At 42.8% G+C, this 19,502-nt stretch overlaps 1 protein-coding gene across 4 annotated transcripts in view; it reads left to right on the top strand.

Annotated features, from left to right (window-relative positions):
* The window catches only part of Lrch1 (leucine rich repeats and calponin homology domain containing 1), a 179,513-nt gene that overhangs the window by 133,443 nt on the left and 26,568 nt on the right, over window positions 1-19,502 (top strand). For 2 of the 4 annotated variants that reach the window (XM_021203346.2, XM_021203345.2), the window contains exons 11-15: window positions 1,166-1,252; window positions 2,059-2,148; window positions 2,251-2,287; window positions 10,109-10,162; window positions 10,868-10,940. In XM_021203346.2, coding sequence (XP_021059005.1) covers window positions 1,166-1,252; window positions 2,059-2,148; window positions 2,251-2,287; window positions 10,109-10,162; window positions 10,868-10,940 — 341 coding nt within the window. Of the gene's footprint in view, window positions 1-1,165; window positions 1,253-2,058; window positions 2,149-2,250; window positions 2,288-10,108; window positions 10,163-10,867; window positions 10,941-11,247; window positions 11,329-12,994; window positions 13,100-19,502 lie in introns of all 4 variants that reach the window. The other 2 variants (XM_029541474.1, XM_021203343.2) reach the window with 2 other exon arrangements.

Raw genomic sequence — 19,502 nt, 5'->3', positions numbered from 1 at the left:
AGTCTGCCATATTGCAGATGATGAGTTTGCAGCCTCGATTGGTGCTGCCTTTCTGTCCAAGGCCAGAGAAGCTAACATTTGACCTTGAGGAATCTTGTACCAAGTGAATATCTCTCTCTCTCTCTCTCTCTCTCTCTCTTTTTTTTTTTTTTTTGCTCTGCTGTATATCAGTATTTACTTGGCAAGACCTCCAGGGGAGCAGATGAGTGTCTTGACAGAAAAGGAACCTCTTACATGGACTTGACTTGGAACCTGTAGCATTGGGTAGATGTTTGTTTCATAGGTTTTTGCTGTCTGTGGTGTAGGATGTATGTAGGTTTTGATGACCTTCCACTATTCCTTATGGGCATTATTTTTTCCTTAAAAAGGACTGGTCAGATTGTTAAGAATGTTCTCTACCGGTAGGAATTCATTGGCCTACCTTGGGTAGCAAGAAGAGTAGCCAAACTGTGATCAAATTTCTCTTGCTGGGAAGTCCCTCTGTATCACTCCGTCTTACCAGCTGCTTGTTGGATACGCTTCTGAGAGGCCAAGGAGGCCTGACTCAGTGTAGCATCATCGAATCACGAGGGAAGAAAGTGAGGCCAGATAAAGCTTTGGAAACCCCATTATCAGTTTCACATCTCTTCCCAACCCTGACTCTAAGTCGGGATCATTCATGGAGCTTTCTAGAGGGACTGTCTTTACTTGAGGTTGGGTTTGCTTTGGTGTGTTGGGGGCTGGTCCCTTTCATAAGCTCCACAGTTGATTTTCCTGCATTCATAAAGCATCAGGCCTGAGAGCTGCTGTCCTACACTGAGCCCCATCCTGAGAGCTGCTCTCCCGTACTGAGCCCCTCACATGAAACCAGAGTTGGAAGCCTTGAAACTGATACAGCTCCACTCTGGAGAGCCAGGCTGGTCTTATGGGAAGACCCGAGTGTCCTTGTCTGTTGCTTGACTGGCCATGGGGCAAGTGAAAACCTGGGAGCCTGGAGATGAACTGAGTTTTCCCTGCCCTGGGACTTCTCCCACCTCCATAGGACCCGCCCGCAGGATACTCGCGTGTCTTCATTACAGTGCTGAGTTTGTCAAAATCCTTATTAGAAGGTTGATGGGGTTTTGTGAGGCTGCGCTTAAGATGTCTTGCTAATCATTCTGTACTCACACTTTGTTTTACGTTACAGACTAAATTCATCCAAAGACCAGGATCTGGATATAGCGATGATTGAGCAGCTTAGAGAGGCAGAAAACTTGCTTCAGGATCCCAACGGGTATGCACATCTGTTCCTGGCCTGGGTCTTGTGTGTAAATGAGGGCTACTAACTTACTGAGCACATTATATCAATTATGTCACCATCTAAAATATTTAGACCAGAGTTGGTCTGGATGTAACCACTAACAAAGTGAAGTCCTTTAGTTGCCTATTCTCCAAGATCCAAAGTCAAAGAATCAAATTTCCGTAGCAGTTGAGACCAGGTTCCTGGTCCTAAACTCTCGTGACAGTCATAGGGCGTGAATGGTTTCTTTTATGAAAAACAGAAATATGGTAGAAGTACAAAACAGTTTCTACTGAAACATAGGAGGAAAACCCTATTTAAAAATGGAAATTTAAAACTTCTATTTATTTCTGGTAGTGCCATATGTCTGATAATCAGTCAATATGTTTATAAAGGCTTGGGTTGTAGGTTGCTTTTTAAATTTGAATTGGGCCCTTGTCAGGACCATGCATTGTACAAGAACTTCCCAACAGACTTACAAGGTTTACTTGACTATCATGTCAACCTGTCAACCACCATGTTGAAATCATTTTATATTGGATATACGTTCCTCTTCACTATGTTGGCTACTTCCTATATTTGTTCTTTATTTTAAAATAATTACCATAAATTTGACAAGTTTATTTTTTTTCTGGTAATATTCTTGTGGTCCAAGGAATTGTTAATTTTTAAATATCGCAGTCTAAGTCAGAAAGACTTTGCAGTTTTGCTTGTCGGTTAAGTGTTTCAACTGCACGGAGCTCGTAGAACGAATCAGACGTTTAATGGTTTCACTGCTCTCTGTTCTCCCTCCTCTTCAGTCTAAGCACAGACATCACAGAGAGAAGTATTGTGAACCTGTACCCCATGGACTCAGCAGAAGCCTTAGAATTCCCTGACCCTTCACTCAAGTACGTTCACCTTTTATAATTCAGTATATTTTCTCTTTTTAAAATGATGTGTTCGTGTTTCAAAATCTACTTTGTCTCTCTTTTCTGTCCACCTTCCTGCAGTGGCCAGTTGCAGCTGGAGACATCTCCAGACCATGAGGTAAGGACAGAGCTCGGTGTTGCCTTGGGGGAGGAAAGTAGCGGTATTTGTTCATGACTGAGTTTGTAATCTTTCCTGATTCTCTAATATGGTGGACTATTGTCTCCCACCTTCCCTCAAAGATGTGAGTTGTTTTTTTTTTTTTGTTTTTGGTTAGATTCTCTAAGTTTGTTTGCCAAAACAGACTCGCTTTGTTAGGCAGTGACCACTGTAGTGTGTAGGAAACCAGTTCTGGCTCAGAAATGGAGGGAGGCCCAGTTGATGCAGACTAAATTAGAGTTGAGAAAGAAGTCTGGCTAAATGAAGAACCTGAAGGACGTCATCAAAGGAACTGAGAATGTTTGGGAAGATTAAAAGAATATATAGGGAGTTGGGGAAGTAGATGGCCATGCAGGCATAAAGCCCCAAGTTCAGACCCTCGGCACTGCAGCCTGTACCTGTGATTTCAGTGCTACAAGGTGCACACAGGAGCGTCTCTCAGGGTAACTGGTTGGCCAGATTAGCTGAATTGAAAAGCCCTAGGTACAACTAGAGATACTGACTCAAAAAGCAATAGGTATAAAATATACATAGGTCCATTCAGAGCACAAAAAAATACTATGAGAAGCTGGTGGGAATATTTGGGGAGAGAATAAGGATAAGTTAGATACAGTTATATGGAGTGAAATTTGGGAGGCAGTAGAGAAAACAGTCTTGACATAAAAGTAAGAATGATTCTAGAGAAAGCTTATTCCAGTTGTGGAAAGGCAAGTTTGGGGTAGTAGTTAGGAATCACAGCCTGTTAAAGTTACGTTTCTATTGCTGTGACATGTGACCATCATGACAGGGCTCATGGGAACAGGCAGGCAGGCTGGCGTGATGCTAGAGTAGTAGCTGAGAGCTTACATCTTAATCCATCAACTGGAGACAGACAGACAGACAGACAGACAGACAGACAGACAGGCAGACAGACAGACAGACACACACACACACACACACACACACACACACACACGTAGGGGTCTGGGGAAGGCAAGTGTATGTTATCTGGAAGTGACATGGACTTTTGAAATCTCCAAGCCTGCTTCCATTGACCTGCCTCCTCCAACAAGACCACACCTCTAATTCCTGGCTAAATAGTTCTGCCACCTGGGGACCAAGCATTTAAATCTGTGAACCTGTGAGGGGTATTCTGATTTCAAACCATCTGATTTTACTCATTGTACTCCATAGGCTTGTGGTCCTATAATGTAAAATGCATTCAGTCCACCTTCAAGTCTCCATAGTCTCAACATAGTTTCAGGGTTTTTCTTGAGACTTGAGGCAGTCTCTTAATTGTAACCCCTTTAAAATAAGAAAGCAAATTACATAATTCCAACATACAGTGGTACAGAGTATACATTAGTGTTCTGAAAGGGAAGAATGTGGACCATATGGTGTCATAGTGAAGAAAGTAGACCAAAGAGGGAAGAACAAAGCACTCAGTGGGGTAAACTCCAGATCATATAATTCCTTGTCTGATGTGATGGAACTTAGATGGCTCTGCCTTTTCATCTTTGTGGTCTGTGACACACTTGTAGCTTGGGCTGGTTCCATTTCCTGTATGAAACATTCTCTGGCAGACATTCCATAGCTCCGAGGCTCTGTCCATTGTGCTGGGGTCTCCAACATGATCTAGGCTTCACTTTTCATGGCTTCATACTTTCAGTGGCCTTTTAAGGCTACCATGCAGGAACTCCTCTCCCACATGCCCGACCTCAGGAGCTCTCCTTAACCATGAAGGAAGATTCCACAACCCCTTTATTCCACTATCCTTCATGATTCTAAAGCCAGGACACATGGCTGATGCTGCCACATCTAGCTTTCCTCCTTGGATGGAGCCTGACTCCCTCCTTGAATGATATTTACACTTTGATTTCTTGCTTTTTGAGGACCAGGAAATCTCTGAGACGTTTTCCAGACTTTGCAGATGAGCTGGGTAGAATCTTACCGTTCCCTTTGCTCCATTTGGCATTGAGCATCTCTTTATCTCTTTCAAGTCTGGGCTTCAGTGTTAAATTCTCTGGTGCTCTTTCCCTTCTCAAACTGTACATGTTGCATTTCTTTTTGTCCTGCTTGCTGTTTTTCACTGTAGAGTTTCATGAGAGTTATTACTAATAACTATACAACAGGATGAATATGAAGCTATCTTCAGATATTCTTGGCCAGTGAAGTTAGCCTTAAACTTTTCAGTTAGCCTCAGGCAGATTCTTAGGATAAGGGCAAAATGCAGCCACATTCTTTGCCAAAATATCAAAAAATGGTCTATATAGTCCAGTTGCTAATACTGTTCTTCTCTGAAACCACTGTACTTGGCTTCCATAGTCCCATTGTTCTCCTCACTACTGTCTCCCAAGCTTCTGCTAGGATTACCCTGTTAAGGCATGCTTACAGCATCCAGCTGCTTTCCTCGTTCAAAGTCCCAAGTCGTCCACCTTCCTCTAATAAACAGCATTTGTCATAGCAAACCCCCCTCCCCAGTACCAACTTCTGTCTGTTTTTCTATTGCTGTGTAAAAACACCATGACCAAGCCAACTTACAAAAGAAAACATTTAATTTGCTGCTCATGGTTCCAGAAAGTTAGAGTCCATGACTACCATGGTAGGGAACATGGCAGCAGACAGGCAGGTGTGGTGCTGGAGCCGTAGTTGAAAGCTTACAACTCAGTTCACAAGCAGGAGACAGAGAAGCTAACTAGCAGAAATGGAGTGGACTTTTGAAACCACAAAGCCCGCTTCCAGAGACATACCTCTTCCAATGAGGCCACACCTCCGAATCCTTCTCAAAATGTTCCACTAAGTTAGGATGAAGTATTTGAGTTTTTGAGTCTATGGGGGTCATTCTACTCAAACTACCGCACTGCCTATTACAGTCTAATCCATCCCTCCCAGTGAGTGGGCTTAAAATGGCCTATTGAGAGACTGAGATCCCCTACAAACCAACATCTGTACCGGATCTGACCGCACATGCACTATGAAGTAATTAAGCAGGTTTACACTCAACATGTCTGAGTAAAAGAAATGAGGAAAATAAGAAACATAAAGGGGAAAGCTAGGTTTGCAGAGATTGTGATTGCATTGTTACGGGCAAGGATTGGTAATTACGTTACGTGACTGCCCTGACTGAATTGCTAACTCTGTCCAATTTAATTAACCTCTCTAAACTTCACTTTTATTTTTGGTAAATTTCAGTCTAATAATAGCTATTGTGTAGCTCAAATGAGATGATTCTGGAGAAACCCCTCAGCAGTGGGCATGTCAATGCTAGCTGTTATTTTTCTACAGTCTTACTATTATCGGTGTGATCTTCAGACAGAATCACAGTGTGGTGGACATGTCAGCAAACAAACCAGGGTGGAACATCAGGAGACTTTTATCTGCAGGGTTCCCTGTAATGGTTTCCATATGCTTTCTGTTTGAGAATATTTATTTCAGTATACAGACTAGCTTTTTTTTTTTTTTTTTGCATGTATGAGTGTTTTGCTCACAGGTGTGTTCCACAGACATGCATATGCATGTATGAGGTCAGGCTAGGGTGTCCAATCCCTTGGAGTTATACTTGAGTTATAGATAGCTGTTGCTATGTGGGTACTGGGAGTTGAACCCAGGTCCCCTAAAAGAGCAAGTGTCCCTCTGCAAAGACTCAGTTTTTTAAAAGTTGCACATATAGAAATATTTTTAACTTTAAAAGAATATAAAAATAAGTTTCAGGGTCCTATAAAAGTTATAAAAATATTGTAATCTTCCACTTTCCAGCTACAGGCTAACTATTCTTAGTATGCAAATACAAGATGTTACAAAACTTGGAAGTGTTTTTAGCAATAATAGAACACCACAAATATAAACTTTTGCACTTGATCTCATGAGACAGGACACAGTTAAAACACAGGTGAGCTTGAAAACAGAGCATAAAATCCCCTCACACCATGTGTATAAAGCATATTTGAAATGAAAACCAACTGTTTAGATTAAGGTCCTATTTCCAAGCTCCTATCTGCATTTGCAGATAATTTGATCCCATGTCCTGACACTTCCAAGCTCTTGCCTTTTGGACAGGGAGATTCAGCCTGTAGTGATGTTTACCCACACCAGCTATGTTATTTGGTCTCTCCGCTTTTCTCCACATCCACCATTCTTTGAAATAGCTGACAGTGTAGATACCACTTCCTTTACCATTCTGCATTTCAGTTACATTGTGTACAAATAGGGATCCATCTTCTGTAGATACATTTCAGGATTCTGCTTCCTTAGTGTCTGCCGATAAGCTCTTGTCACCAGCCGTCTATAGGCCTGTTGATCTAAAACAGTTCTCTGAGTTTTCCTGTCCCTTCGATGTGGGTGTCAGGCTAGCGTCAGGTATTACATTTGGTTACAGAGTCTCTCTGGTCTCTTTGCGGTCTCCTTTGCTTTGCAGAGTTTCTGAGGATGGTGATGTGATGACGTTGAAGTTGTAGAGAATGGAGGACAAGGCTGCTCTAGAATTCTATGTGGTTCTCAGGAGATAACCTGGAACTCCTAACCATCTTCCTCATACCTCCCAAATTCTGGGATTATACGCATGTGCCACCAGAGAGCCCCTGCTGCCAGGCCTTTTCTTTGGGAGACAGGGTCTAATGTAGCCCAGGCTGGCCTCAAACTTGCTGTGTAGCAGGTGGCAATCATGAGCTTCTGTCCATTTAGCTTCCACCTCTGGAGGGTAGGGATTATAGATGTGCTCTATGTGGCACTGTGGATTGAACCCAGGACCTTGTGTGTGCTAGGTCTACTAACTGAGCCGGATTTCCAGTACCTAACCCTTTTCCTTTTCTTGTGAAATATTCTTCCTCTTGATTGAGGGTCTGCATTCTTAGTTTGGATATTGCCTTGGTGCTGTCGAGTGCTCTTCCCAGGCCCTGGAATTTGGAGGCTTGCTGTGTCCTTCTCGCTCCCATTTCTTGTGTTTAGTTGAAACACTCCATTGTTATCTGACCCCATTTTATTGCTGTATTATGGTTATTTCCTTGTTCCCGCATGGCCAGTGAGAAGTCTCTGAAGAGATGTTTTAGCTCCCTGTGACTGTCCTGCTGAATGACTTCAGAGTGAGGAGGACACACGATTCCAAGATAAAAAAAAAACCCAGAGCACAGCTCAAACAGTGTGTCTCTGTTTACAAGTGTTTATTCCTAAATGGGGAGGGGGGGGATGCCAGGTTTTATGCTTCATGTTTTAAAGGCCTTATCAACACAGGCCCTTTTTGATTTATAATGGGTTTCTGGTTCCAATTATGTATTGCTGTTAAAAACATTAATGCCAAAATGCATTTAATTCTACCTAGCACTTTTGCTTTGCCTCGCCTACCGCTAATGGGTTCAGAGCGTTTACAATTGCCTGCAGTGAGGGAAAATCATTTAAAATTATACCTGCTTTATAGTAGTAATCTAAAGTAATTTATTGACTGTTTTACTGAAAGCATTCAATAAATGGCATGGCAGCACACACCTGGAGCATCAGGGGGCAGAGTTAGGAGGAGCAGGGCTTCAGTGGTAGCTGTGGTTACACGACAAGTTTGAGGCAGGCCATGGTTGTGTGAGGCTCCTTTTACACCAGAGTAAAGCAGACCTTTTCCAAGTCAAACCTTCATGAAATCAGGACGTTGTGTTTCCATCTCCTCAGTAAGCAAGCTCTGGGTGTCGCTGTGTGCCACTGAGGAAGCCTTGAGGACCACAAAGGTCGTTCTCTTAGCAGCGTATATTCCAGATGCCTGTTAGGAAATGTAGGAGTTAATGTGACCTGTTCATGGATGCAGGGCGTGATGCTCACGGTTGAGACTGGCTGACTTGTTACCATGGCAATGGATAGGCCGGCTATTCCATCACACTATATTGCCTCTTTGTATTCAGTTTGTCACGCTCCAAACCTTAGTGAAAGCTGATGGCTTGGAACCTTTCCTTAAAAGCTTTGTCTTGGCAGAAGGCAAGAAGCCAACATACTTATGAGTTCATGAGCAACGCTTCCAGGAGTGTGGAAGGAGTTTGGAAAGGCTAGAAGAGGATGGGTGTGTATCTAAATATAGACTGAGCCTAGTTCACGATTCAGTCTGCATCTGATTTTCATTTTGGATCCCCCCCCCCCCCCCCNCCCCCCCCCCCCCCCCCGCACAAGCCAGGTGCTTGAGCCTATCAACCTGTAAGGGGGAGCTGCACACACTCCAACTTCCTGTTCTGGCCAGGCCGAGGCAGGGGCAGCCTGTCTGGTTGGGGATTGTGTAATTCTGCCATTGAGGCAGGAGGATTCCAGTTTCAGGGTGAACCTGGACTGCCTAGTGAGACGCTGTGGAGAAACAAAACCTACTTGTTTCCATGATTGCCAGAGCACCAGGAAGGAAACGAAGCTTCTAGGGGTCAGAGGTTCCCGAACCCCTCTCCGTTCGGCTTCCGGTGCTCTCTGTCAGGTTACAGTGCTGTAAGCTTGTCTTCCTTTGCTTTAGTGAGTAACCGTACTTTTGTAAGGCATTCTTGTCTACCCTCTCAAGGGAGCTTTGGACCCATGACAGGCTTTCAAAAGGAAGGGACTGGCAGCCAGCCTGATGCAAAAAGGAAGTCATGAGATGAAGGAAAAGGAACTAAGTTATGGCTTCACTAGGCCCCTGGGCCTGTACCTGTGGTCTCACTTGTTTTGTTGTTGTTGTGGAGGACAGAGCGTGAGACCTATGAAGTAGCAAAATGGTTGAGTGAACAGAAGACGTTGGTACTGGAAATGTTTCTAGTGGTGTGCCATCCTGCGCTGTTTGCTATGTTCTTCCGGAAAGGATAGAGTGTATAACAGGCGTGAGGACAGCTTAGTTTGTGGACCAGGGAGCAAGGGTAGCCCGGGAAGACTGAGCATAGTGTGTTACCACCATGAGAGATGAGGCGGGGGTCATGGAGGGTCTGCCTGCATGTCATGTGACCTGCCTTAAACATAGTTTGAAAGACCGGCCACATGAAGTTATGTACCATGGGTGTCCACACGGTGAGAATTCACCTCCCTTGCTTGTAAATAGTACTGAGGAGAGGAACCTGAGAGGACAATGGGGAGAGTTGGTAGAAGTCCTTAGAGAGGAAGCCCGGTTGGCACTTTCTAAGAAGGCCCTTTAATTGGGTAGGAACATGAGTGACATTTTATTCTACATGCATTTTCCCTTGGGTTCATGTAAACTAGGGGTATTTTTAAATAGCATTCCTCCACACAATCGGCATCTTAGACTTACACTTTCATGGTGGCATGTATGAAGGTGTTTATTACCTATCCCCAAACTGTTCGTTTATTAGGGTGCATATATTTAGTTATGCTTGGTTTCTTAGCAGCTCTCTTAACCAGTAACTGCCAAAGCAGACTGATACCAAACAGGTCACGTGAATGAGGTTTTTCAAGGTTGCTTGGGGTTCAGGTGTGTGTACCTACTGAATGCTTCTGTATATTTTGGAACTACTAGTTTGGACCATTTCTAAAAACCCATAATTAAAATAGAGAAAGGAGAACCAGGAGACAGTTTGGTAACCTGGCCAGGTAAGATGCACTCATAGATACTGGAGAAAGATCCCTGTTGGGGAGATCTTGGGATAATCCGTGCTGTTCTTTAGATTTTTTTTCCTCAATGAAGACAAGCTGTGTAATTTTAGAAAATAGAAGTATGACCTTCTTAGCCACTTAACCATGAATTAATTCAACATTTGCTAGTGTGTGCTTCGAGGCCAGGGCTATGGCGACAATAAAAAAGATGTAGTCCTTGCCCCCTCTTTCTCAAAATCTAATGGAATGTACACATTTCTCTCTCCTTTTAAGGTGCAGAATGATCTAACGTTACAAAGTAATGGAAGTCAGTATTCTCCAAATGAGGTAAGCTTCCTGAAGATTAATGGCAGCCGAGGTATTCCATGAAGATCAAACTGAACCATCTGTCCCAGAGTTAGATAGTCTGACTCTGGGATTAAAGAGTTGATGGGAATGTCTCTGGGATCTCTCATTCGTTGTCACTTACTGTCACAAAATCACTTGGCTCTATACATCACTAAAGATTAATTCTGTGAGAAATAGCTTTTGAGATCTAGGGGTGGAATGTCTTTATGGAAAACGGCAGACGATCACTCAGATGGCATTTCCTCAGTTGCCACCCGAGATGGTTGGGCGTGCAGTGTCTGAGTGATGGCTGTGTGCTCAGTGTTAGCCGTGTGTGTCTCCATGTTACAGAGGCTCCGTTAGTTGTGCTCTTTGGCGTGCCTGCCCGTCTGCAGTCAGCTGTGTCAAATGAGAGGCAGATCACCCGCTTCCTGTCACTGCAAGATGATTTTGTAGCGAGCAAGTAAAGACTTCAAGGCAACAACAAAAAAGAAATAACAGTAACACAGCTGACTAGGGTGCTGGAAAACATTCTATTGACTGCCTCTTAGAGTATTTACAAAATGTCTTTTTTAAAAAAAGCCAAGCTGTCATCCATCACAAGGCAGCCACAGCAAAAGCAGAGTAGTTTTTATAATGATCACTAACCATACACGTACTGTCTGCTTCTTCATTTCCCAATTGTTTTCTCTTCTCACCCCACAGATACGAGAGAACTCCCCTTCAGTGTCTCCTACTGCAACCATCACAGCTCCATTTGGCCTGAAACCTCGTTCAGGTACATTAACCTCAGTAACTAAAGTAACTAAAATTATTTCTCTTTGGCCTTTCAAACTTAGTCGAGAGTAATATGAGCTTTGCCAGTTCTAGTCAGCTGGGGTCCAGGCATCAGAATAGCTGCAGCTTGGTGAGGTCGGGTGATGATATTATGCTATGGTGTGGTCTGTGCTTCCAGGACTGGGCAGCTTGCCTTCATTTGAATCACAGCAAAGAAAAGTGGCAAAGGGCACATGTAAGTAGGGAAGGAATACTCCCTTTAAACTTTTAACCTGTGGAAAATAAACCAGCTCCCCTTTACCCCAAAGGTTCCTGGTGCCCTGAGGAGGTACAGGGCAGCCTGCAGGCAGAGTCCTCCCCAAGACGACCCCAGTTGCTTTCCAAGCATGGTAAGGTCTCTGCATTGACTCACACAAGAGGATGAGCACTTTAAGGCTTGTATGAGTGCTTAGGAGTCGGGGAAACATCTTAGAGGAAAACACCTTACTTTTTGACCTACTTGACTGTAATTTGTGTTACCGTATTGACAAAGTTAACATTAGCAAAGTGCAAAGTTACTTTCAATTTTTTAAAAAAGGGTAGAAAAATACATTTCTTTCCACATTTTCAGTTTTGGTGCTAAATGCCTTAGGACCTTGTTTGTTTTTGCTTCTTTGTTCCTCTTGGACTTACTGTATTTACCACTAATGCTTTTAAATAGGTTGTTACAAGGGTCCTGGACACATATAAGCACACCTGGTAGAGAACACAGGCGATCTTGGATTTGGGGCAAAGCATTTTGACAACAGCATGAGTGTTACACATTTCTGGCTTGAAAGAAACATCTCTAGGGGAAAAACAAAGATGATTCGTTTATATTTGTTCTTGGAAGACATTGACTGATGGGCGGCACGTGGCCAAGTGTGGCAGTGTCCTGGCCGTTAGAATAGAATAAGACAAAATAAACAGTTTGGGAAATGGCTCTAGTATGATCAGAGTTTCTAGATCTTTCTGTCTTGTTTTTTTTTTTTTTTTCAGTCCTAGGAATTAAACCCAGGCCCTTGCACATGCCAGGGGCATGCACTACCCCTGAGCGGTATCTCTAGCCCTAGAGAATATGTTACAGAAAGGAAAGGTGTGGATGAAATTGTAGAAAACTCAAATGACCGGCCCCCTAATGTAAGGAAGTAGGCGTATACAGACAAATCTGGGCTATACCTGAATGCCCATAATGCCATCTCTGTTCTGGGAGAAATGGAGGTCACTGCTAGTGTACCCTCCTGTCTTGTGGCTGGCGACAGGCTCTCTCAAGCCTTCTGGACAGTTCTGCAACATTTAAACATGTCTCATAACTGAAATCAAAATGTGAGTGAGAGTCTGCAAAGATTAATAGCCTTTTGAGTGTTGGACCTTTGTAGTTCAGTTATAAAATGGACCCACCAACTTTTAATGCATATATAGAGCCTAGCACAAGCTTACCAAGTTAGAGATTGCCTTGAACCTGCAGTGTACACCATTCAGGTTCTTTGGAGCGATGATAAAGAGAATATTTAGTTACTGTCTCAGTTCTTTAAAAAGCATTAAAACACACAATTCTTCTGTAGTCGTTTTGTTTCTAAATAACAGATGCATGTATACATTTTGAGTGTTGTCTAATGTGACCAGGAGTTCTCGGTGAATTGTGCAATTGTATCAGCTGACTAGTTGTTTAGAAGGGATTGGCAAAGGGTATCTGGTGGGCCGTTCTGCTTTCTGATGCCTGAATGAAGAAGTTCTTTCTGCTGCCATGACCCAACAGCATGCTAGGCTGCAGGCTCGCAGAACTGTTAAGATTAAAGCTATTAACTGCATGCAGAGTGTGAGCCAGGACTAACTAACCCTCGTTTTTATCATTCTTTTCCTTCCATGCGCCATCTCCCATTCCCCTCCTGTACTGTCCGTTTGACTTTAAACCCCACGTAATGAAATCCACCTCATTTCCATACGAACCTCACGCCACGTGTGGAATGCTGCGGTCCCCTGGGTTCCCCCTGGTCCTTGTGCACCTGTCCGCCTGGCTCTCTTGCTCGCCTGCAGACCCAGCCCTCATTCTCCCTCCTATCTCCTTCAACACACTTACACAGGCACAAACATGGGACAACTCTAGCTACAATGTTCCATCTGAAGGAGACAGTGACAATGGTAGGTGCTTTGTTGTCTCTTCTTCGATGTTCGTGTAATCAGCCTGTGGCTGTGCTCCACAGGCCTCTGTGTGTACCTGGAGACAGGATATATTGACCTGCATACTCCATACTCGGGAAAGTCTCTGAGGCAATGTCTAGACAAGTGCTCGTGACCTCTTGCCTAACCGCTGATGATGTGACAGTTGATTTACCTCGAGGGTGCTGATGCAGGGGAGGAGTTTTTCAATATTCTCTTGTCCACCTATTATGCTAGGGGTTTGGTTGGTTCATCTGCTTTGAAACTCACCCATTTAAGTTTTGCCTTCAAGGCAAATTGCCACTTGCTTCTGACCCCATAGTAACTGCTCTCAGAGTTTGTTTTTTGGACTGTGGGTGTGGTAGTTCAGTCCTATAATCTCAGTGTAAGGGAGTCTGAAGCAGGAGGATAGTGAGTTTGAGGCCACTTGAGGCTGTATTCTGACCTTGCCTCAAAAAATAAGATTAATCTTTTATTCCACATGTTTACCAGATGGGGCTTTTAATTAAGGCAATTTAAAGATACCATGGCTGATTCTAGGGTTTTACACTGAAAATAATGTTAACATTGAGAAGTTTCTAAAAATGATGAAAAATTACTTTCCCTTTTTTGTTCAAAGTTTTTATACATTTTTGACTTACACTTTTCTGGTGTTAATCCACTTACATTAAAGGATACTGAGTCTGAAAATAGTATGTATAGTATTTAAATATTGAGAACACCCAGTGAGTCTTACTAAGGATATTTTAATTTTATATTATTAAATATCTCAAGTAGTCCAATATAAAAATATGATCATTTAGACCTGTATACCACATATATTCTAAATCTCTGGTCTAGTTTAATGCTGGTTCAGATTATAAACATTTTACTTCAGAGTACAAGGTGATAGAAGAAATACTAAATGAAACCGAGAAATAAGGTGTGAGACAAGCCACCATGCACACGGAAGCTGTTAACATAAGTTGTAACATGAATTTTTAGCTATGTATGCAATCTGTGATAGCTTGGAGAATGTATAGTTAGAATACTTGCTGTGATCTCTGGTTATGATTCAGCCAAAATTTCCACTTATTAAAGAATAATGCATATTCTGGTGGGCTGAAACTGCAAAAAAAAAATTAGTATTTTATAGTTGTGTAAAACAGTGGCTCTCAACCATCTTAATGTTGTGACCCCTTAACACAGTTCATCATGTTTGGATGACCCCTCCCCCAATCATTAAATTATTTTCATTGCTACTTCATAACTGTGATCTTGTTTCTGTTATGAGTCGTAATGTAAATATCTGTGTTTTCTGCCAGTCAGGGACTCATTCGGAAGGGATGTCCAGCCCTCAGAAGGATCACAACCCACAGCTTGAGCACTGCAGGTCTCAAATTTTTTCACTGAAAATAGTCAAGTTTTTTTTTAAAGAGCAATCGTGATACAAAATCCCCTCCTTATGTCATCCTGCTTTAAATTCTGGGCACCGATGGAGGAGGAGGAGGAGGAGGAGGGTTAGAGAGAATCTTTCTTACTAAGCTGTTCTTTGGTTTAAAACCGGAAGACCAAGCTATGAAAAAGAAGAGTTTCTGTTTTATGAAATCCTGGCTACTATAGGTATAGTGTTCTCTAAGGCTATTAGGAAAGATTCATGTGTGAGTTATTTCCTGAGGAGTCATATATGAAACCAGAGGACCATGTTTGTTTGTTTTGTGTTTTTTTTTTTTTTTTAAATCCGGGAAAGGTCTAAAGACTTTAAACAGCAGAATTTCTATGCTGGTGTGTGACTGTGCCAGAGCTCAGGTGGGAGGTCTGTGTTGCAGGTCTTAACTGTCACCTGTCAGACAAACCGTCCTTCATTGGACAGGTGAGGAGCTGATGGGTGAGATACTGGGCCAGGTCTTTTTTATTAAAAATTCTGAGATGTCCACAGCAATTATGAACATTTAAAAACAAAATAACTTTGCATTTATTACGTGGCCTTTTTTCCCTCGGTGTATAACAGATCAAGAACCTAACCACACTGTACCACAGCAGTAATAAAAGGCTTGTTTTCAGTATCCCTCTGGATCGGGGAACCATGTCAGCTGTTTTTGATGGTTTTCATTTTTTTTTTTCTTTGTTTGCTGTTTGTCCAAAGCGTCACACACCTTGTCAGTCCCTGTGCGTGAGACTTTGCCTTGTGACTGCAGTGTTTTCTAACTCAATGGAAGAAACTGCAGCATGGGTCCTCAAGCAGAAAAGCTGAGGAATGTAGCCCACTCTCTGTGTTGGCCTGAATGCTTCCATAGAAACAGACTCTTCTACCCTGTAGGCTTTCTTGGTATGTCCAGAAATGCTTATCTCTACAATTGTCTTGTTTCTTCATTGTCTGATACCATAGCTGTCCAGCCTTGCAAACCTTAGATAACCATAACGTTTAATTATTAACTTAGTCAAACTTAAAGTATTCATCTCATTGCCTATCACCTATCTTTGTACACAAAAGTTTCTCTTTTCATTTAAATCCCTTCTAACTTTTTGTTCCAGATTGAGCTCATTTTAATTTCACCATTATCTTTGTAACATGGTCTTCAAAGAGATTTAAAAAAAAAAAAATGGCGGACAGGCTGGAAGGACCTTGAACATTTGGAGACCCACAGTTTCTGAAATCAGTCGTCTGAGAGGGACAGCATGGCGTGGACGTCCATCTGTGGTGTTGCCTGCCCTACCACAGCCTGGGGTGCCTTCACTTCTTGAGAACCCATCCTCTTCCCCTGCCCTAACTCTTGTGCCTTCGTTTGTGGCTGCTGATCTTTCCATCCTTGAAAGTCACTGGTCTCTTCACTGTATCCCTGAGCTGGCATAATCTCTACTTCCTGTGAATGCCCAAAGATAATTATCTGCGTGCCTCTTGGCACTTATCATTCTGTATTACCCCATAACATACATGGTGAATTGGTGGGTACCACTCTAGACTTAAAACTGATCTTTGTGTGAGAGTGAGTAAGGGGACATCCATCTCCAGCCAGTTTACAGGCACTTTAGTTTCCTTGGTGATGACAGTGTAGCATTGAGGTCTTAGTCTCCCCAGTACAAAAATGAGGATCCCGGGGGCGTGGGAGCGCCTCAGGGACTCTCAACTCTGGCTTTATATTAGAATGTCTGGTCCCCATGTTCAGAGATAGTAAGCGATAGAACCTAAGCATTTATCTCTTCATTCGTTTATGTGTCCATGGTAGACAGAGATACATGGTTTATGTGCACATTGACATCTGAGTTAAATAAACTGCTCAAGATAATAGGGGGGAAATTTCAACATTTGAAGGGCAGTAAATGAACCTAATTTACTTGGAGCTCTGGAAGGAAATGGATGAATTCATTTGCCTGATTTCTAACGCCTAAAGAGTCGAAATCTAAACTTGTATTTGTCACGATATCCCGGCCTTGCATTTGAATATATTAAAAGGCACAAGGCACTCTAGTCCACATTCTTAACTTCCGAGGAAGAGGAAGCCAAGTTTCAAGTCCCCCTGCTTCCACAGAGAAGCACAGTGCATAGTTGTTGTTTGTTTGTTTGTTTTGTATCAGTGACATGGTGAAGTTCACTTCGTGTATGCTTTAGCACCGTGAGCTTTCTTTGCTTAGCTGAAAGGTAACACTTGGAGCATGGGTTTTACGTGCGTGTTTTGTACCCGTGTTAAGTGCTTCCCTATGCTAAGCGTGCCTCTAACATATAACCAGATAGTCTCTGCTGTTGTGGAACCTAAATTTGGAAGTTAATGTATTCAGACCTGGAGAGTAATTTGGGATTTTTTTTTTTTTTCTGTCAGAGGAGAAATTAAGAAATGAATCGACAGGGGAAGGTCATTTCTGCAAAGATGATCTTCAGCTACTCACCCCTGTCTTTCCCGAGAGGTTTTGAAACACAGGGTTTCATTTACTCATCAACAAACATGCATCTCAGCCCACAGCTTTATGGGATGCATAATAGCCTGTAACTGGGCTCTTGCAGAGTCACGTATGTTATGGGGTAATATAGAATGATAAGTGCCAAGAGGCACGCAGATAATTATCTTTGGGCATTCACAGGAAGTAGAGATTATGCCAGCTCAGGGATACAGTGAAGAGACCAGTGACTTTCAAGGATGGAAAGATCAGCAGAGTCCTCTGTATGCATGTATCAACCTCCTCCGTAGGCCATGCTTAGAGATTTGTCCCCTGCTGAGAGAATTACAGCCAGCAGGTCTTATGTCCGGTTGTAACTGTTAGTGACTTGCCCCTTAATCATTAAACAGCTCTTGAAATGTGATGGTAGGGAGCTAACACCAGTCACAATAATTCTCCCAGGTGTCAGTTTCCTGAAGACTTGATCCAGAAAGAAGTAAACTGGCAGGCTTATTAGCTGAAAGAGTTTCTCTAAAAAATTTCAAACAGTTCACAGTAGTTATGATTAATTATATAATTTTAGTGTATATATACATATGCTTCTCATTTATAACCACTGCATGTACATTTGAAATATTTGTTTTAAAATAGAAATGACAGCTGAGAGACCTTCAACACTTGGTGATTACTTGCTATTCACAGAAATCTACCCCAGCGGGCACTTTTGCCTTTTTAATTTGCACAGGACTTTAAAATCAACAGGCATGCCAGGAAATTAAGAGCCAGACCTGATGGTATCACCCTGGAAACCCTCACACTGCTCTGCTAACATACATGCTCGAGTGTGTCCAGTTACACCAGGGGTTGCAGGTCACGTCACTTCCTCATATTTTCATATTCAAAATGAAACCGTCCAATAAAAACATATTGAAAGTATTAAGCATGCCCTATTAGATAAGATTTCCCCAGAATAAAGGCCAAAGGGAAATGGCCCCCAAAGCAAACAGCGAAGCCTGTTAGAGTAGGGTCACGGCGCCCCTTGGTGACATGTGTGTGCACTACAACGCTCCGTCCACATTCCTTGACTTTTTTTGGTAAATTCATTTAATGTCTTTGGGAGAAGAGGTTGCTTTTGGGTTTTACATTGTATTTTCTTCTAGTTGCTGGACTTCCATTGGCAGGTGGTGTGTGCTCTCCCAGGCTTCTAATTGTCCATTCTCCCTCACGTTCCTCTGGGAGCCCAGCTGCTCCATCACCTCACCCTTCTTTCGCTAGCTTTGCCTTTTTCCGTTCTTGTTCTGATTTGATCTTACTTCCTGTGGGCTTTGGCTCCTGTGGGGCCTTGGTGAGAGACTCCTGTGGCAAGCCTTTGGCTTTTTTTACCAGTGACCTCTTGGTTCACTTCCATCCTGAGACCGGGGCACAGACTCCTTTCTGTGGCTCCAGGAAGCCTTGTGCTCACGCACTCAGCCTCATTCTCCATGACCTGTGTCAGTCAATGATGGTGTCCGCCTCATCTTCCCAGGCATCTTGGTTCCAGCATCTTTGAACCCATGTAGAAAGAAAACTGGAACACAGAGATGGGTACAGCCTCACAGTGCTGGATAGTTAATTACACGAAGCATGCATGGGCCTTTCCCTCCACGCGGTATACTTGTGAACCTTATTTACTCTTTAAAGGGTGACAAACCGAAGCCTTGTAAGAAATGGCTGAATGAACGTTGTAGATTCTTTGTATTCAGCACCGTTTCTATGACCATGGCTGCAAACTGCTGCAGCCCTGGCGTCCATGCCTCTTACTTGGGGAGGTGGTTTCTGACATGGGGGTTCTTTGCACAGACTGTTTGGAATGGCTTTGTCCTACCACCACCTCCCAGCCCCATCTAAAAATCTACACACAGGAAACCAGATCATCCCACTCCCCAACAGCCTTGTGTCTTCAGGCTAAAAAAAAAATCTCTAAAAAGAAAAACTTAAGACTCCTGCTAAAATCAACACACACACCTTCCCCTTTTTGAGGCAGGGCCTCTCTGTCTAGCTCTGGCTGGCATATGATTCACCAGGGTAGTCATTAACTCACAGAGATTTGACTTCATCTGTTTTCTAAGTGCTGGGATAAAAGGCGTGTGCCTCCCTGCCTAGCTACTAAAATCATTCTTTATGTGTAGAACATCTTTATAAGACTGTAAATCCACTTTTATTTATTTAATTTTCTTTAGCTTACATCACACAGATTTTGTGTCCACTGCCCTTTGCAAAGAGATTGTTTGAGAATTTGGTGCAAACTATACCACGGTTTCTCTAGGTCAGAGTTATCTTTCCCTAGATATTCTTGTTTTGTTTGGTTTGCCTATGGGAGTCCTTGGATTGTGTTTTACTCTATATATCTAAGTACATCTCTTACCTAAGGAGAATTTAGTCTGCCACACACCTTCAACTTTACGAAGAGCTGTGCTCTCATTAGCTACTGAGAGACCTCCTTACAGCCAGCAAAAATGTCTGTGCAAACACAGTCTTCCTCATATACTTGGTT

This window comes from Mus pahari, chromosome 8 (genome assembly GCF_900095145.1).
Source record: "Mus pahari chromosome 8, PAHARI_EIJ_v1.1, whole genome shotgun sequence".
Lineage (NCBI taxonomy): Eukaryota > Metazoa > Chordata > Mammalia > Rodentia > Muridae > Mus > Mus pahari.
This window is presented reverse-complemented; position numbering and strand designations above follow the sequence as displayed.